At 47.7% G+C, this 15,402-nt stretch overlaps 1 protein-coding gene across 5 annotated transcripts in view; it reads left to right on the forward strand.

Moving 5' to 3' along the window:
• The window catches only part of npas3 (neuronal PAS domain protein 3), a 101,664-nt gene that overhangs the window by 8,352 nt on the left and 77,910 nt on the right, over positions 1 to 15,402 (forward strand). For 3 of the 5 annotated variants that reach the window (XM_088400062.1, XM_088400060.1, XM_088400063.1), the window contains exons 2-3: positions 7,180 to 7,281; positions 9,287 to 9,531. In XM_088400062.1, the coding sequence (XP_088256188.1) occupies positions 7,180 to 7,281; positions 9,287 to 9,531 (347 nt within the window). Of the gene's footprint in view, positions 1 to 7,179; positions 7,282 to 8,936; positions 9,141 to 9,262; positions 9,532 to 15,402 lie in introns of those variants that run through there. The other 2 variants (XM_088400064.1, XM_088400066.1) reach the window with 2 other exon arrangements.

Genomic DNA, 15,402 nt, shown 5'->3' on the forward strand with positions numbered 1-15,402 from the left:
ACGCGAGATAAAGTTTTGGTGGCCTTGACTGATTTGATTTGATTTCCTTTCAATGACGAGATCATTTGAGCAGCTTCCCTGCGCACCACATCAATATCGTACTCTACAATGTTCAAATATCTTTCTGCCTGATTTGCTATCTTTAATGAGTGCTCGTTGGCGTTGTGTCAGTGTGTGTGTGTGGGGGGGGGGGGAGGGGAGGTGACTGTGTATTATTTCTAGAAAAACAACATGTGCTGTTAACTTAGATCTAAGATGCTGAACTAAGATCATTAGCATTGTTAGCATAATTAGCATTGTTAGCATGTTTGGTGTTGTTGTTAGCATGTTTGTGAATTGCAAATAAACTGTTTTTTGCTTAGTTTTGCTCGTATGTCTAGCTGTTGTTTTTGTTTGTGAGTAAAAAGTATTGTTCGCTCAGCAAAAAATTAGCATCATTAGGCTAGCTATGGTGTTTGTTTTTTCCAACATGCATTTTTGTTTGTGCAAAATGGCTTCAATTGAATAATACTCAAATTCTTCAACTGGTGATCATTCCCCCGTTTGCCTAAACCTGTAAATTCCCGGCGAGTGGTCCATGCACACATAGGACATGTGCCGGCATACATTTGCCGGCGTTCCTACGCGCATGTGTTGTCAGCGATCAGTGTCGCACTCTGGGATGTTGAAAAGTGTTGATTTGCATATCGGAGCTCTGCTGCGTGGCCGTCACTTATTTAATCATCAAGACTACGAAATTAATTTTTCTTTTAGTTGAATGTCAACGCCATTTTGTGTTCACTCGTCTGTCTAAATGTTTAGCTTTAGCTTAGCATAGAAGTCGTTCCAAAAATGGAGAAAGATCTTGTTTCACACAGTTGCCCTTTTTGTCCCTTTTTTTGATGCACTTGTTTCCTCCTCTGCTTGATCCCTCCTTCTCTCCCTCCTTCATCTGGTTTCCTTTTTGGGGCTTCTGCTTTGATTTGGTCATTTTGGCTCAAGTCTGCTTGTGACTTGAGCGGTGTGATTGGGAGGGCGTCATTTGCTCTTGTTTGCACAATTCTTGGCATCTTCTCTTTCCCACCGCAGCCACCTTGCTCGCTCTTTGGTCGCCGCTGTCCTAATCTGGCCGCCATCATGGCCGACAAATCCCCCGTTATTTGAGCATATGCTCGGGAATCCATTGTGCTGATAAGTTGCCTCTAGTTAGCATTTAGATTACCCGCAAAAATGGAACAATTTACTACTCTCCCACCCAGCATCAAACCCCCTTTGCCGCCATCATTTTCTCCTCCTTCGTACGCCCCCCCTCGACCCCCCCCCTTCAAGTGCGTGTCGTGCTTTGTGCTCTGCCTCTTTGCTGGCAATTACACTGACGACTCTGTTAGCAGGCGAGCGGGGGGCAACAGCAAACAGTGGGAAAATACGCCTTTGCGTTGCACTAGCTGCATAAGGCTAGCTCTCTAGCTTCTCCTGCCTCTCTCCTGTGCTTCTCGAGCTGCCCCGAATCTTTTCCTCACTTTCCCCTACCAGGCGCCGGACTTTGGATTTGCTGTTGGAAGTCAGCTGGGGCGGGCCCTCGTGAGCGAGGAGAAGCGCTTCTGCTGATGATGAGTGAATTAATGATTTGCTGCCAAACTTCGCAGAGCCAGCAAAGCCTTCGTGGGTGTTGACAACAGATGCGAAATGAGCTCCACGCAATCCAAGTCTTTGAAGACGCGCAAAATGCAGCTTGATCCAAAAGCCGGCTGGCTGGTAGCATGCGTGCATGCCTGGGTGGCATCATTCCAACGCCATTTCTGCCCTTTTCTGTTGGCCATGTGATATTCTTTGTCAATATTTGACATTGGCTGCAACATTTTGCCAGTGACTTGATGCAGTGTTTTAGGAAAATGATGGACAATTCTGCTCCAACGTGAATGAATTGCCATATGCGTTGTTATTTTGGCCAGATCAGAAGTGGTACGAGTTGAAAGAAAGTCAAAAGAAACAAAAGTTGGCATGAAAAGACGGCCTGCCGGCAAAATATGTAGCCCTTCCTGAGAAAATTTACCTTTTTTGAAACTCTTTTATTTTGGGAAAAGGAAAATGCAAATACGATTTTTTTTTTTTTTCGGAAGATGGATCCATTTTCGATTGCGGGCCATGCAGAGCGACATCGTTGTCGACGTGACTGTTTTTGTATCTCGGTCGTGTGCGAGATCTCTGCCGAACAAGCCACGGTGACCTTTTGTGTCGGCCGATGGCCTAATTTGCAGCACACCACGCCGCCTCCTCCTCATCTTCCTCATTGTCTTCGTCTTCCTCCTGGCCACCGCCACCTTTATCCCATCCCTTCCTGCCGCTGCGCTCGCAATCCTTCGCACTTGCACAACAGGAAATGAAAGGAGCCCCGAGCCAGCGACGACACGTTTTGATTTGTGGGAGGCGCTATCGCTAATGTAAATCACTTGTTGACTGCACAACAACAGCGCGACGAACTATATATATATATATATATATATATATATATATATATATATATATATATATATATATATATATATATATACATACATCACTGTACTCTCAAACTCCAGTCCTCGGGGGCCGCATTCCTACATGTTTTCCAAGTTTCCCTCGTTAAACACACCTGATTCAATTATCAGGCTCCTGCAGAACGTGAGGATGAACTGATCATTTAACGAGGGAAACTTGGAAAACATGTAGGAATGCGGCTCCCGAGGACTGGAGTTTGAGACCCCTGGGTTAGCACGTCCGCCTCACAGTTAGGAGGATGCCGGTTCGGTTCCACCTCCGACCCACCCATTGTGGAGTTTGCATGTTTTCCCTGTGCCCGCATGGGTTTTTTCCAGGCACTCCGGGCACTCCAGTTTCCTCCCATGTCCCAAAAACATGCTTGGTAGGCCAATTGAGCACTCTAAATTGCCCCTAGGTGTGAGTGCGAGTGCGGATGGTTGTTCGTCTCTGTGTGCCCTGCCATTGGCTGGCAACCCATTCAGGTTGTCCCCTGCCTACTGCCCGATGACTGCTGGGATAGGCTCCACTACAAAGCGGTACAGAAAATGGATGGATGTGTATACACACACGCACACATATATGTATATGTATATATATATATATATATATATATATATATATATATATATATACAAACACACAGAGTGGAGCCTCGGTTTTCGACCACAATCCATTCCAGAAGGCTGTTTGAGAAGTGAATCGTTCGAATTCCGAATCATGTTTTCCTATTATAAATAATGGAAAAAAATTAATCCGTTCCAAGCAAAAAAACCCGTATTTTTTAAGCATTTTTCTCATTTGCGCATCTTTGTCCGATCGCGCAACTGCAGCACACGCCGAACGCGCAACCGTAGCGCGTCGCCGACCGCGCAACTGCACCGCGCTGGCCGCATTATTCTGACAGAGCCGTCGATGAAATGTAGAAAATATTTTTAAAGTCCTGATGTACTTTCCAAAATTTAAGTGGACCTAAGTGCACAGGGAGCTTAATTTGGTCCGATCGAGCAACCGCAGCGTGCCGGGAGTTCACTGTCGCGTTGCTTTAGGAGCGTCTTTGTGTTTTAGGATGGCTTTACTGCTCCCACTTGTTTCCTTTGGAGGCATGATTAGAGTTGATGCAATCCTCAGAGTAACGAGAATGTAATAAGGAACGGTGTCAGTTGGCCTGCAGGTCCTCTCGGCTCATCTCGCGAGGTTCGACAACCGAATTTTGTCCGACATCCGAAGCAAAAAAAATCTAGAATTTTTTGTTCGAATACCGATTTGTTCGAGAACCGGGACGTTCGCCATCCTAAAACACAAAGACGCTCCTAAAGCAATGCGACACTGAGCGCCCGGCCGGCGCGCTGCGGTTGCACGATCGGACCAAATTAAGCTCCCTGCGCACTGAGGTCCACTTAAATTTTGGAAACTCCAGTAGAACTTTAAAAATATTTTCTAAATTTCAGCGACGGCTCTGTCACAATAATGCGACCAGCGCGGTGCAGTTGCGGGGTCGGCAACACGCTACGGTTGCGCGTTCGGCGGTGCGCTGCAGTTGCACGATCGGACAATAATGCACAAATGAAAATATGCTTAAAAAAGGCGGGTTTTTTTAATTATTTTTTTCCTCGGAATGGATTACTTTTTTTCCCATTATTTGCAATGGGAAAATATGATTTGGAATTCGAACCATTCACTTTTCGAACAGCCTCTGTAATGGATTGTGTTCGAAAACCGAGGCTCAACTCTCTCTCTCTCTCGCTCTCGCTCTCTCTCGCTCTCGCTCTCGCTCTCGCTCTCGCTCTCGCTCTCGCTCTCTCTCTCTCTCTCTCTCTCTCTCTCGCTCTCTCTCTCTCTCTCTCTCTCTCTCTCTCTCTCTCTCTCTCGCTCTCGCTCTCGCTCTCGCTCTCGCTCTCGCTCTCGCTCTCGCTCTCGCTCTATATGGATATATATATGTGTGTGTGTGTGTGTGTGTGCGGGTGTGTGCGTGCATGCGTGCGTGGGTGCGTGCGCGTGTGTATACAATGAACAAATGTTCAATTATTTCATTCCTTTCATTTTTTTGCTTTAATACACTTTGGGGGAAAAAAATCAAGTCAGCATTAATTTCCCAAGCTGCAGCTTATCAATGTTTCTCTTTGCAAAGGATGCCATGAATATTCATGGCGATTGCCATGCTTCCTGTGTGTGTGTTTTGTGCATGTGTGTGCGTTTGCTCATTTGCGTCGAGTTGTGAATGCAGGCCAATTCAATGGAGTCTGCACTTTGTTTTGTCATGTTTTGGGGATAAATAGACTGTATTAGCTCGCATGTGTGGAACACGATTCCGCCATACACGCACACACTGCTGACCTACGCTGCCGTTGTGCTGTGATTAGCAATTATCATGAGCATGAGCTCAGCTCAATCAAAAGTTGAAGCTGTTGCGCTATGGGAGGACAAAAGACGGACAGGAGTTTCTGTCGGACGGCGAACGAGCACAGAGCGCGCCGGTCGGCGCCGTGTGCGTTCCGGGAAGTCAACCCGAACGCCTCTTGCGGCCGACGGCCTGACATTGTCCTTCTCCAAAGCGGCGTGGGATGGCGACTGAACGACCTTGACGGTCGCAGCGCCAGAGTTTTTGTTTGTGCCCATTTGAGTGTTTTACTTGTAATGAAATGCGCACGGTCGCTAAAGGCGTGATTAGCATATATATTGTATTGACACACGCTTGCGCTTTTCTTTTCTTTTCAAGTACGACTGGTTTTTATCTGCACCGCCGCCGTCGCAGCGGTCGGTCATTATTTACACTCCACCTCAACAAGGAATTACGGGCAAAAGCAAGACGTGTCCTCCATTCTGCTTTCACTTTCTCATGTCACTTGGTGATGATGTCATACGCTGGAATTCGCCGCACTCTTTCATGATGTCGTATGCTCACCTTGTTGCAGAGAAAAGTCATACAATTGCCACTTTAGACTTATCAGACTCAATCAAAGAATTGCTGAAAGGTCTCCTTCCTTCCTTCCTTCCTTCCTTCCTTCCTTCCGTCCTTCCTTCCTTCCTTCCTTCCTTCCTTCCTTCCTTCCTTCCTTCCTTCCTTCCTTCCTTCCTTCCTTCCTTCCTTCCTTCCTTCCCCTTTTTTGCAACTTTCCACCTTTTGAAAGAAAGAACAATGAACGTGAAGGAGCTTCTCTCAATTTTGTTCTCCTCCATTCTGTTGCACACTGGCATGCCCCCTCCCCCTCTTACTCTCGCTTTGCCCCCTCCCTCTGCTGTCACCCCCTCCCCCCTCCTCTCACAAATCAGATATGACAGGAAATATTGTCCTTGTAATGGAGACTCAGGGCACTCTGCCTCAATGTGTGCAGCTAAATAGCCTTGATATACATCAACACACCCCTGCACGCACACACATGCACAGCTCCACGCACGCTGACATTTCTGTGACACACAAACGCGGGCGGGCATGCGGAAAGTGAATTATTGGGCCGCAGTGTGACGGTCATCCCGGCTTGTTGTTGTAGCACAAAGCTTTTATATCGTTAGCCACTAATTGGACACCGTTTGATTAAAAAAGTGCCTGGTGTGTTTGTATGTACGTGCGTAGTCGCAGAGGTCATTGTGACGCAGTTGGCCGGGGCGTTGCCGTTGTATTTCTTGTCCGGTTGAGCTCAAGCTTTTATTTTGAAAGTCACGTGACAGGAAGTCTTTGTTTTGTGCTCAAAAGAAAGACTTCTCACTTTTTGCTGCCTTTCGATTTTGGGAAGCTGCCGTGGCCGCAACTTGCCAAAGCCCAATTAATCAACATCCATCACTTGCAAGGCTGAAATTTATCATCAACTTGAAAGCAAAATCTGGATATAGCTCACTATTAACAAGAATTCTTCTTCTTGGGTGCACGATTGGCAAGCCGATGCATGTGTGATGAAAGGGCTGGCCGAGATTGTCCTGCATTGGATTTTTTTTTCCTTCTTCCTCTTCCTTCCTCTTACTTGTCTAACCTTTGGTGCAGACATGAGGAGCGTTTGATTGACTCGATGCGGCGGCCGACACGCTCGCTCTCACGCTGCTCTCAAGGTGCCGGAAGGGAGGCTGCAAACATCAAATGCACCGCCGGCCTGCACCTTAAACGCTTCTTTGGACGACCCCCTACCTGTCCATCCTCGGATGGGGGGGTGGCCCCAACTGCTATTTATTTACGACGTGGTCCAACACCCTCTACTTGGAAAGCAAGTGTGTAGAAAGTCAACTGGCTTCTTATTGAAAACGCTGTCGGAAGCTTTCATTTTGCCTTTTGCCATCGCCATGTCACATCACGTCATTTGGACTTTGCGAAATCACTCTGACGTGACGTCGCTTTCACCCTAACCCCACATCACGGGACTCCTTTGAACTGGCTTCACGATGCCGTCATGTGACAAGACCGTGACATCATCGTGACCAGCTGATTTGCAGATTTCCAACATGGTCTCATCAATTGACAACATAGAGTGTTGGCGTGCGCCGTGCATCTACGTGTAAAACCGGCAGTAAATCACAGCGCTCGCTGCTCTCAACACGTTTATGACCATGTCAAATGTCCGTCAAGACGATGGTGACATGTCAGTGCTCAGAAAAAAAAAAGTGCTGGCATGTCCAATCAGATGCCGATCGGCTGTGGGGACTTGCTTCAGTCCAAATAGCTTCATCTTCATCTTCTTTTTGTGTGTTTCACAGCGACCCCTACTGGGAGCGTCCGGCCAACGTGGGCAGCTGCTCTGCCGCCCGGCCCAAGAGCCTTCACCTGGCCGCAGGACAGCAGCATACCTCGTCGCCATGGTAACCGCGTACATGCTATAACAGCGGCCATAATGATGCCCACGCCAATGCTACTGCTGATGTGCGCGGCGCCTGCGAGCGCTAGCAAGTTGGAGCGACCCTGTGTTGTCCACCAACTTGGAAGGCACAGAGAAAAGGAATTTGGAGTATCATAGTGTGTATGAGGATGACATGGTTTGTGTTGGAGTGTGCGTGGCAGATTTGAAATAAAAGGAGGATTTGTGTCGAGTCAGGCGCAGCTAAAAGAAGACGGCGGCAGTTATTAGCTCATTACAGGGCCGGCTTAACGCCACACGTACACACACACAAACTTGTTTTCCACATGAGGCGACGCACGGGCCACTTATTGTCTTTGATGGCGCCGCCCGGAACCCAGTTCCCGCTCCCAGGTTGTCGCTGCCATTGTACCCCCCAAAAATATCTTTTTCTTCTTTTATTTTTCTATTTTTGTTGCCGCGCGAGCGCTTCAATGATTCAACGTCTTCTCCGTCTTTGTATTTCTCAACATTTGACCGTCTGCCGGCAAGCGTGTTAATAATGGATTGACCACTCATAAAAGTCAAAGTCAAAGTCTGCTTTATTGTCAATTTCTTCACATGTCAAGACATACAAAGAGATCGAAATTGCATTTCCTGCCATTCCACGGTGACACAACATATTAGATATTATATAATATATTATATTGGTCCACGGACAAACAAAGTAAACAATACAAAAAGTAAAAACAAGAAGGCACAAACAATGAACGAATAAGAGCAATGAATGAATAAATAATAAATAAATAAATAAATAAATAAATAAATAAATTTTAAAAAAGCCAAGCGGATGGCGTTTCTCGTTTGTCTGATTGCAAAGTCGTCACGTGTGCCCAGTTTGTTTAAAGAAGACCCCAACAGTTTTTCCGGTGGCGGCTTGGGCCTTGCCTGTTTTTTTTTTTCACGTGTTTGGATATCCTCATTTGCCTCCGTTTTTGCGACGGCTGTTATGCAGCAGGTGTGTCGCCGTCAATGTTGTTGTTTTGGTTGCTCCTTCTCCATGTTTTGGCTTCTCTTCGATGCATGTGGCGTGTTGGAGGCCAAAGGTGTGGTTGCCACGCCAAACTAATTAGCGCTGCCGTGGCGCTGCATACCCTGCAAGAGCAAACACTGACGCCCGCGTGCAATATTGTGCCAAAGTAGCTCTTTGCTTCTCTTTTTTGTCATAATTTCGGGGAAAATTCCCTGAAATATTTCATCATTGATCGCCCCTCCTAATATTTTGAGTTTGAAACGAGTGACCGATGATGTTTGAACGCAACACAGTAACGGCGAAGTTGCCACGCAACGTTGGTAACACAACGTTACCTTCAACCCGACGGTAAACCTGCCCGGTGACGGACTTTCCTGTCACATGATGCACGGGCCGTTTGACCTGCAAGTTAAACCTTGATCCCAGCAGCCGACCTTCCTGTCGTGCTGGCTACCTGCGCACGCACCACAAAACACACATCTTACTTCCTGGTCGACAAGTGCGACACAGCTCGCAGAGCTTTATGATGAGCCGGCGCACGCACACATGCACTCTGCGTCAAGCTCTTTAAAACGCCATCAAGTCAGCAGGCCCAACTTTACAACATACTTTCAACGTGTTTTAAATGCACGCTCACGCGGGCAGCAGCAACGGGACGAGTGCGGCTCCTCGGACGTGACAAGTCCGTCTGATGGAGCCCAAGTCAAATACACCTCACGTGCATGTCAGTTAAGTTTGCGCGGTCAGCAGGAGAGTCAAGCCAGCAACGGGCTAGCCTGATGAAGAATGAAGGGGTGGTGGCCATTTTGGACCACTACGTCCAGCAGAAGTTTGAAACACACATTTTCTCTGTATGAATGCGATTTGAATTTTAGATCAAGTGTTAACATAATATGTCATAGCTTGTCAGAACCATGGACAGTGACCCACGCGTCGCCTCCTCTCACTGAACCGGGCCTCTTCTCTCAACTAGCGCATGCTGTGTGTGGCTCGGCAGGCTGCAGGCTCTGCGCAAGGAGAAGTCCCGGGACGCGGCGAGGTCACGGCGCGGAAAGGAGAACTTTGAGTTCTACGAGCTGGCCAAGATGCTTCCACTGCCGGGCGCTATCACCAGTCAGCTGGACAAAGCCTCCATCATTCGCCTCACCATCAGCTACCTAAAGATGAGGGACTTTGCTAACCAAGGGGACCCCCCGTGGAACTTGCGCGTGGGTGCTGCGCCCCCCAACACCTCAGTCAAAGGTACAGCCACCACATCGCTGCCGGGAACTCATGCAAATGCTGCGCCCCGCTTTCCCCATCCAAGTCAAAGCAAAGGCCACCATCACTTGCAGCCCAAAGAAAAAATACGTTGACAAAAAAATCTACTCTATAAGATTGAAAACTTGCAATCATGACATCCTTCAAATAGAATAGTAAGAACTGAGCACAATTGGAGATGATGCCGCTTCTCCTGTGGTGCATGGCTTGGCCACCGGGGTGCTATCACACATGCGGATCAAAATAGAAAAGTGCACAAATATTTTATTTCACAAAGAAATCGGTTTGTGTACATCATGTAAGCAGTTGTGTAGATGCGCTCTTTGTGTTCAAATATCCACGTTGCATCGAAGCTAATTTGCCTGCCGAGCTTGATTCTCTTCATTCGGGCGAGCGACGAGCGAGTCAAGTAAAAAACACGTTGAGCTATTCCAAGGCCCTGGCCGGTTGTTGGGCAACTGGAACAAAGTTGAGCACTGTTTTGCCAGGGAAAACGGATTTGGCATCGGCCTGCGTTACTGGCTCGGTCGCTGGAGGACTCACTTTCGCTAGGCGACAAAGCGCCGGTCGCCAAATGTAAACGGGCAAGACTTGTTGAGTCACATGGGAATTACAAGCCAAGTCAAGCTCTCGGCCGAGCGAGACGGACGGGCAAATGCATGGACAGATGGACGGGCCATTCACGGTTGCGCTGATAAGATCTGTTTTCCTCGACGTCAGTTCGGATGAATTTGTGCGGCAGAAGCCAACACGTTGAAATGGGCATTCACAGCAGGCCATGTGCACATGCGTGTCCACATATGCATGCAGCGGCATCTCCGAAGGAAGACGGTACATACGGCCGCCTCGCCGCAACAGATGGCATCATTGTTGTCAGCACTTGGAAGAGCCGCATGCATTTTAATGAAAGCAACCCAAACACCTGTTTGGGTGTGCATATGTGTGTGTCTACCTTTTGTCGGTGTCATACAAGGAGACGGCCATTTTTCCTGTATATGTCCAAAAGTTGCGTGAAGTGGCTCATCAGCCAGCACAGGCCAAGACCGGACTGGACGTAAACGCTAACTTGAGAAGTGATACGTTTCACTCCAAGCTTGTAGCGGGAAGCAAAAAGAGAGAGAGTATGTCCTTCACGTTTGGCTTTTTCAATGAATATCACATGTGGGCTTCATTTATTTTCATATTGTCAAACCGTGTTTTGAGAATTATCGCTTACAATACTGTGACTTTTTTAAAATCTCACACTCTACAAGTCTTCTTTGACTCGCACTCCAAGTTTTTGCTTGTCGCTACTCGTGCCAACATACACGCAAGTACTGCTCCTACTTATGTAGACTTGTACCACAACAACTACATTGTATGACCACCGCGTGACGAGTACTCCTCCTACTTTTACCACCTCTTCTTCTTGAATGAATGAAAGAATGCCTCATTAGACACATGACTGCTACCACTAGCTAGCCACTAGCACCGCCACTAGCGTTAGCAGCTAGCACCATGACTTTCTGAAGTACGAAATGCAGACTTGTGGACTTGTCAGTAGTGAGCAATTTGACTACAAACTCTGTACGTCCCCCAATGCCATAGCCCCCCCCCCCACCGCCATTGCCCACCCCTTGCCCTTTGCGTTAATTGACCCATCAGTTGCTCTTCTGCAGTTTAGTGTTGTAGCTTCTGACTTGCTGTCACACGCTCTCCACATCTGTTGTGCCACACAAACACGGCTGACCTTTGCAGCATCCTGACACCCGTGCACGTGTGCGTGCACACATGCGCGCGTGCCCGCAGGAGACCGTTTAGTGCGTTTCTAACAACGTAGAGCTGTGTGCGTGTTCTGGACTATCTGTTGCATTTGCGTGTGTGACCTGCTTTGACACCTGTTCATTCATTATGCATGCAGAGTGCAGCAGACACTAAAAGGCCACAGACACACACACGCACACACTTGCACATCATGACTTGACTTGCACCCTACCATATTTGGTCATTAGAATATGAATAATTTGACTTTTTTTTAAGGCAGGTCTACTTGTGAGTGTGGTATGATATTCACTATCAAGTGTCAGTCTCATTCTTTTGCTATATGAGTAGATTTTAAAAGTATGAATGTTTGCACTGTTTTGTTCTTTCCCATCCAGTGACATTGTTTCCTATTTGTTGATGCTTCATGAGTGTGTGTCTGTTTGTGTATGTCATTCATTGTGTGTGTGTGTGTGTGTGTGTGTGTGTGTGTGTGTGTGTGTATGTGTGTGTGTGTGTGTGTGTGTGTGTGTGTGTGTGTGCGTGTTTGTTCACACATCCTGTTCCCATTTGTCAATAATTTTGCTAGGTGCATGTGTGCATACGCGCACGTGCGTGTGTCATGAGATGTGAGCTTGACACTAAGTGGAGCTGCGTTTCATCCAGACTAAACGATGTCAGAGAGAGCGAGCGAGCGAGCGAGCAAGGAGGGCGGTGACGGCGGGAGCGGCGTCCTCGTCTCGTCTCATCTCGGCTAATACAGCCCCGAATGCAGGCGGAATGTGGCTGCGTGGCCCATCATTGGCACTGCACTTGCTTTGCTTCTGGCGAGCGGCAAGCTTGCGAGCTCCTTCATCATTGCAAAAGAAAGGAGCAAACGTTGATGATAGCCCCAGGCTCTGCCTCACCCGCCGTGTTTGCGCCCGGAAATGACATTGGGCATGTCTCGCCTCTTCCATCTGGGAATGTAATCGCCGTTGAGACAATGACCGCAAGCCGGCGTGCCGGCAGACACAAAAGCCCAGCGGGGGCATGGTTGAGTCGCATCAGGCCGTAATGGCAGAAATTGTTTGTGAAAGACATGCCGGCCAATTAGCGGAAGGCTGGCACCGCCCTCAGTTGACGCTCCGGAGAGTTTTGCCCAATTTGATCAAACAGAAAAATGACAATCCATCCTTTAGCGTCCTGCTAACAAACGATACATTCAATTTCTGTCCCTGTGATTCTTGTTCTAGATGATTATTTTTCCAATTGTCTTTATTTGATTTGGATTGTTTTTCTGTCACTTTGATTCTTCTAAAGTTTTGATTCTTTTCAGTAGCTTTCATTCTTGGTGACGTCGTTTTGATTTCATTTCGCTTTGACTCTTTTCTTTTCTACTTTGACTTTGCTGTTGTTTTGTTTCCGTCCTTGTCGATTTGCTTTGGCGTTGCTGAAGTTTGTGTGCGCGCAAGTGTGTAACTAGAGAAATGAGGTTACCATGGCAACTGCCAGGACTCGTTGGCAGCTCAGCCTTTCAATGTTTGATCTGGAAGCTTCTGCGCGGCTCTCCCAGAAGTGTCCGTGCAAAAACACTTTTATCTATTTATTTGTTGACAAAAATGTTTGTTGATGCGCATACCGCTTTGTAATTGCGCAGTTTACGCTTCAAGGCGACTGGGCTCCGCTCCAGCGCGACCGCGACCCTCGAGAGGAGGAAGTGCTTTGGGTGATGGAATTGTCACAATACAAAATACTTTCAATGTTCAGGTGAAATTGCTTTCAATTGGATTCTTTACATAAAATGAGTTTGCCACTTATTTCGTCAGCTAAGTGAATCAAACATTTTGAGAGTGGAGTCGATCTCTGAAGCAAGCTCTAACCCGGGAGAACCTTTGCCCTTGTCTGCGCTTCAAGGTCACCTTCAGCCCACACGAGTGACTCGTTGCCGTAAACACGCCCCCCTCCCCCACCATTTTCTTTTCATCAAGCTAAGTGATGTCATCACGCGCGATGCCGACTGGAACCGAAACCAAGCATCACTTTGTCACCGCACCGACAAGACCTTTGCCGCAACCTTCGCCAAGCACGCTGGCTCAAAACACTTCTCACCTGCGCAGACACATAAACATGCGCGCACGCAAAAAGGGAAGCTTTTAATGTCCCTGCAAAAGCCAGCAGGAGTGTTGGAGGACGCAAAGATGAATGAATCAGACCAGATCAACTGGAGAAGGGGGGGGGGACATGTTCACTGAACTGTGACGTTCGACCGCCATTTGTAGACTGGCGGCGGAAGTGGCCGGCCCATTTACTAATAACTTATCCTCCCCCTCCCACCACCTGTCAGTCGGCCACCCCATCAGCTTGCATCTTCATCCATCCATCTTCTAAATATAATCTTCTGTGTGCTCCATCGGTGAGTCCAACGCGTTTGGAATGTTGCGAGTGTATTTCATCCATCCATCCATCCATCCATCCATCCATCCATCCATCCATCCATCCATCCATCCATCCATCCATCCATCCATCCATCCATCCATCCATCCATCCATCCATCCATCCATTTTCTGTACCGCTTTGTCCCCACGGGGGTCACGGGCGTGCTGGAGCCTATCTCAGTAGTCATCGAGCAGTAGGCAGGGAACACCCTGAACTGGTTGCCAGCCAATTGCAGGGCACACAGAGACGAACAACCATCGGCACTTGCACTCACACCTAAGGGCAATTTGGAGTGCTCAATTGGCCTACCAAGCATGTTTTTGGGATGTGGGAGGAAACCGGAGTGCTGGGAGAAAACCCACGTGGGCACGGGGAGAACATACAATCTCCACACAGGGAGGGCCGGAGGTGGAATTGAACCCGCACCCTCCTAACTGTGAGGCGGATGTGCTAACCAGTGCACTACCTGTATTTCATCTTTCAAAGCAAAAACCCAGAAAAGAAACTTCGTGAAAAGATGAAGACAGTGACAACACAGACAGGATTCTCCCTCCGGAAGGGAAATGAACACTGGCCCCTCAAAAAAAAAAAAAAACGTCATTTCTCACTCTTGTCACACGATTGCATCTTTATGCACATTTGGCATCAATGAAGTCGCCTTTCCTCACAAGCAAGCTCATTCAGGAAGTTGTAAAAAGCCTGCGTATGTGTGTACGCGCCAGCACTTGTGTCCAAAGTTTCGACTTTCTATTAGACCTCCTTTGACTTTTTTGACCTTCAACAATGTACACAATGAAGCAGATTGTACACAATGAAGCAGATTGTAAACTTTTCAGTGTGGACCAGCTTTTATTGCACGCTTATCAACTCGAAATCACTCGTGGAGTGTGTGCGTGCGTGTGTGTGTGAGAGAGCTGTGCCTGAGCCCCGGGATGGGCATCATACATCATAGTTCGACTGTACCAGATAGCTTATCGCGAGCGCGCGCACACACACACACACACACACACACACACACACATGCGCACTGGGAGTTATTATTGTCAGTGTTTTTTTTTTTTTTTTTTTGAGACCGCAAGATAAAACATAGCTTGGATGTGATTGTCAAGTAGTTTGCAAGGCAGCATCCTGTTGGTTTATCATATATGTCCATGTTAGCAGACAAGTGTGTGTGTGCGTGAGTGAGTGAGTGAGTGAGTGAGTGAGTGAGTGAGTGAGTGAGTGAGTGAGTGAGTGAGTGAGTGAGTGAGTGAGTGAGTGAGTGCGTGCGTGCGTGCGTGCGTGCGCGTGTGGTTATGAGTATTTGGGCATGCACATTTTCAAAAAAGACAATTAAAAAAACTGCCTATTGTTTGACTTTGAAATGCATCATTGAGGGGACTTGGTGACCCGCGCACATGCATGCACGCATGATGCATTTGCAATATTAGCAGTCGTTTTTGTGTTTTGCACACACACACACACACACACAGACAGACACACACACACACGTTTGAACACGCACGCACTTGTTGCTAAGCGCTGAGAGCATGACCGCGGGGCTTTTATCATTTGCGGACTTTTTCTTTTTTATTTTGTTGTTTTGAAGTCTCGGCGGTGCTCTTAGTGCGCCTTTATTTGGATGAAGATAATGATGACTACGATGAAGGTGAAGTGTACCCGTAATCATCATCGGGCGGTGGCGGGGACGAGCTT

This window comes from Syngnathus floridae, chromosome 16, assembly GCF_059516105.1.
Source record: "Syngnathus floridae isolate MCC-2025c chromosome 16, RoL_Sflo_1.0, whole genome shotgun sequence".
In the NCBI taxonomy this organism is placed as follows: Eukaryota; Metazoa; Chordata; class Actinopteri; order Syngnathiformes; family Syngnathidae; genus Syngnathus; species Syngnathus floridae.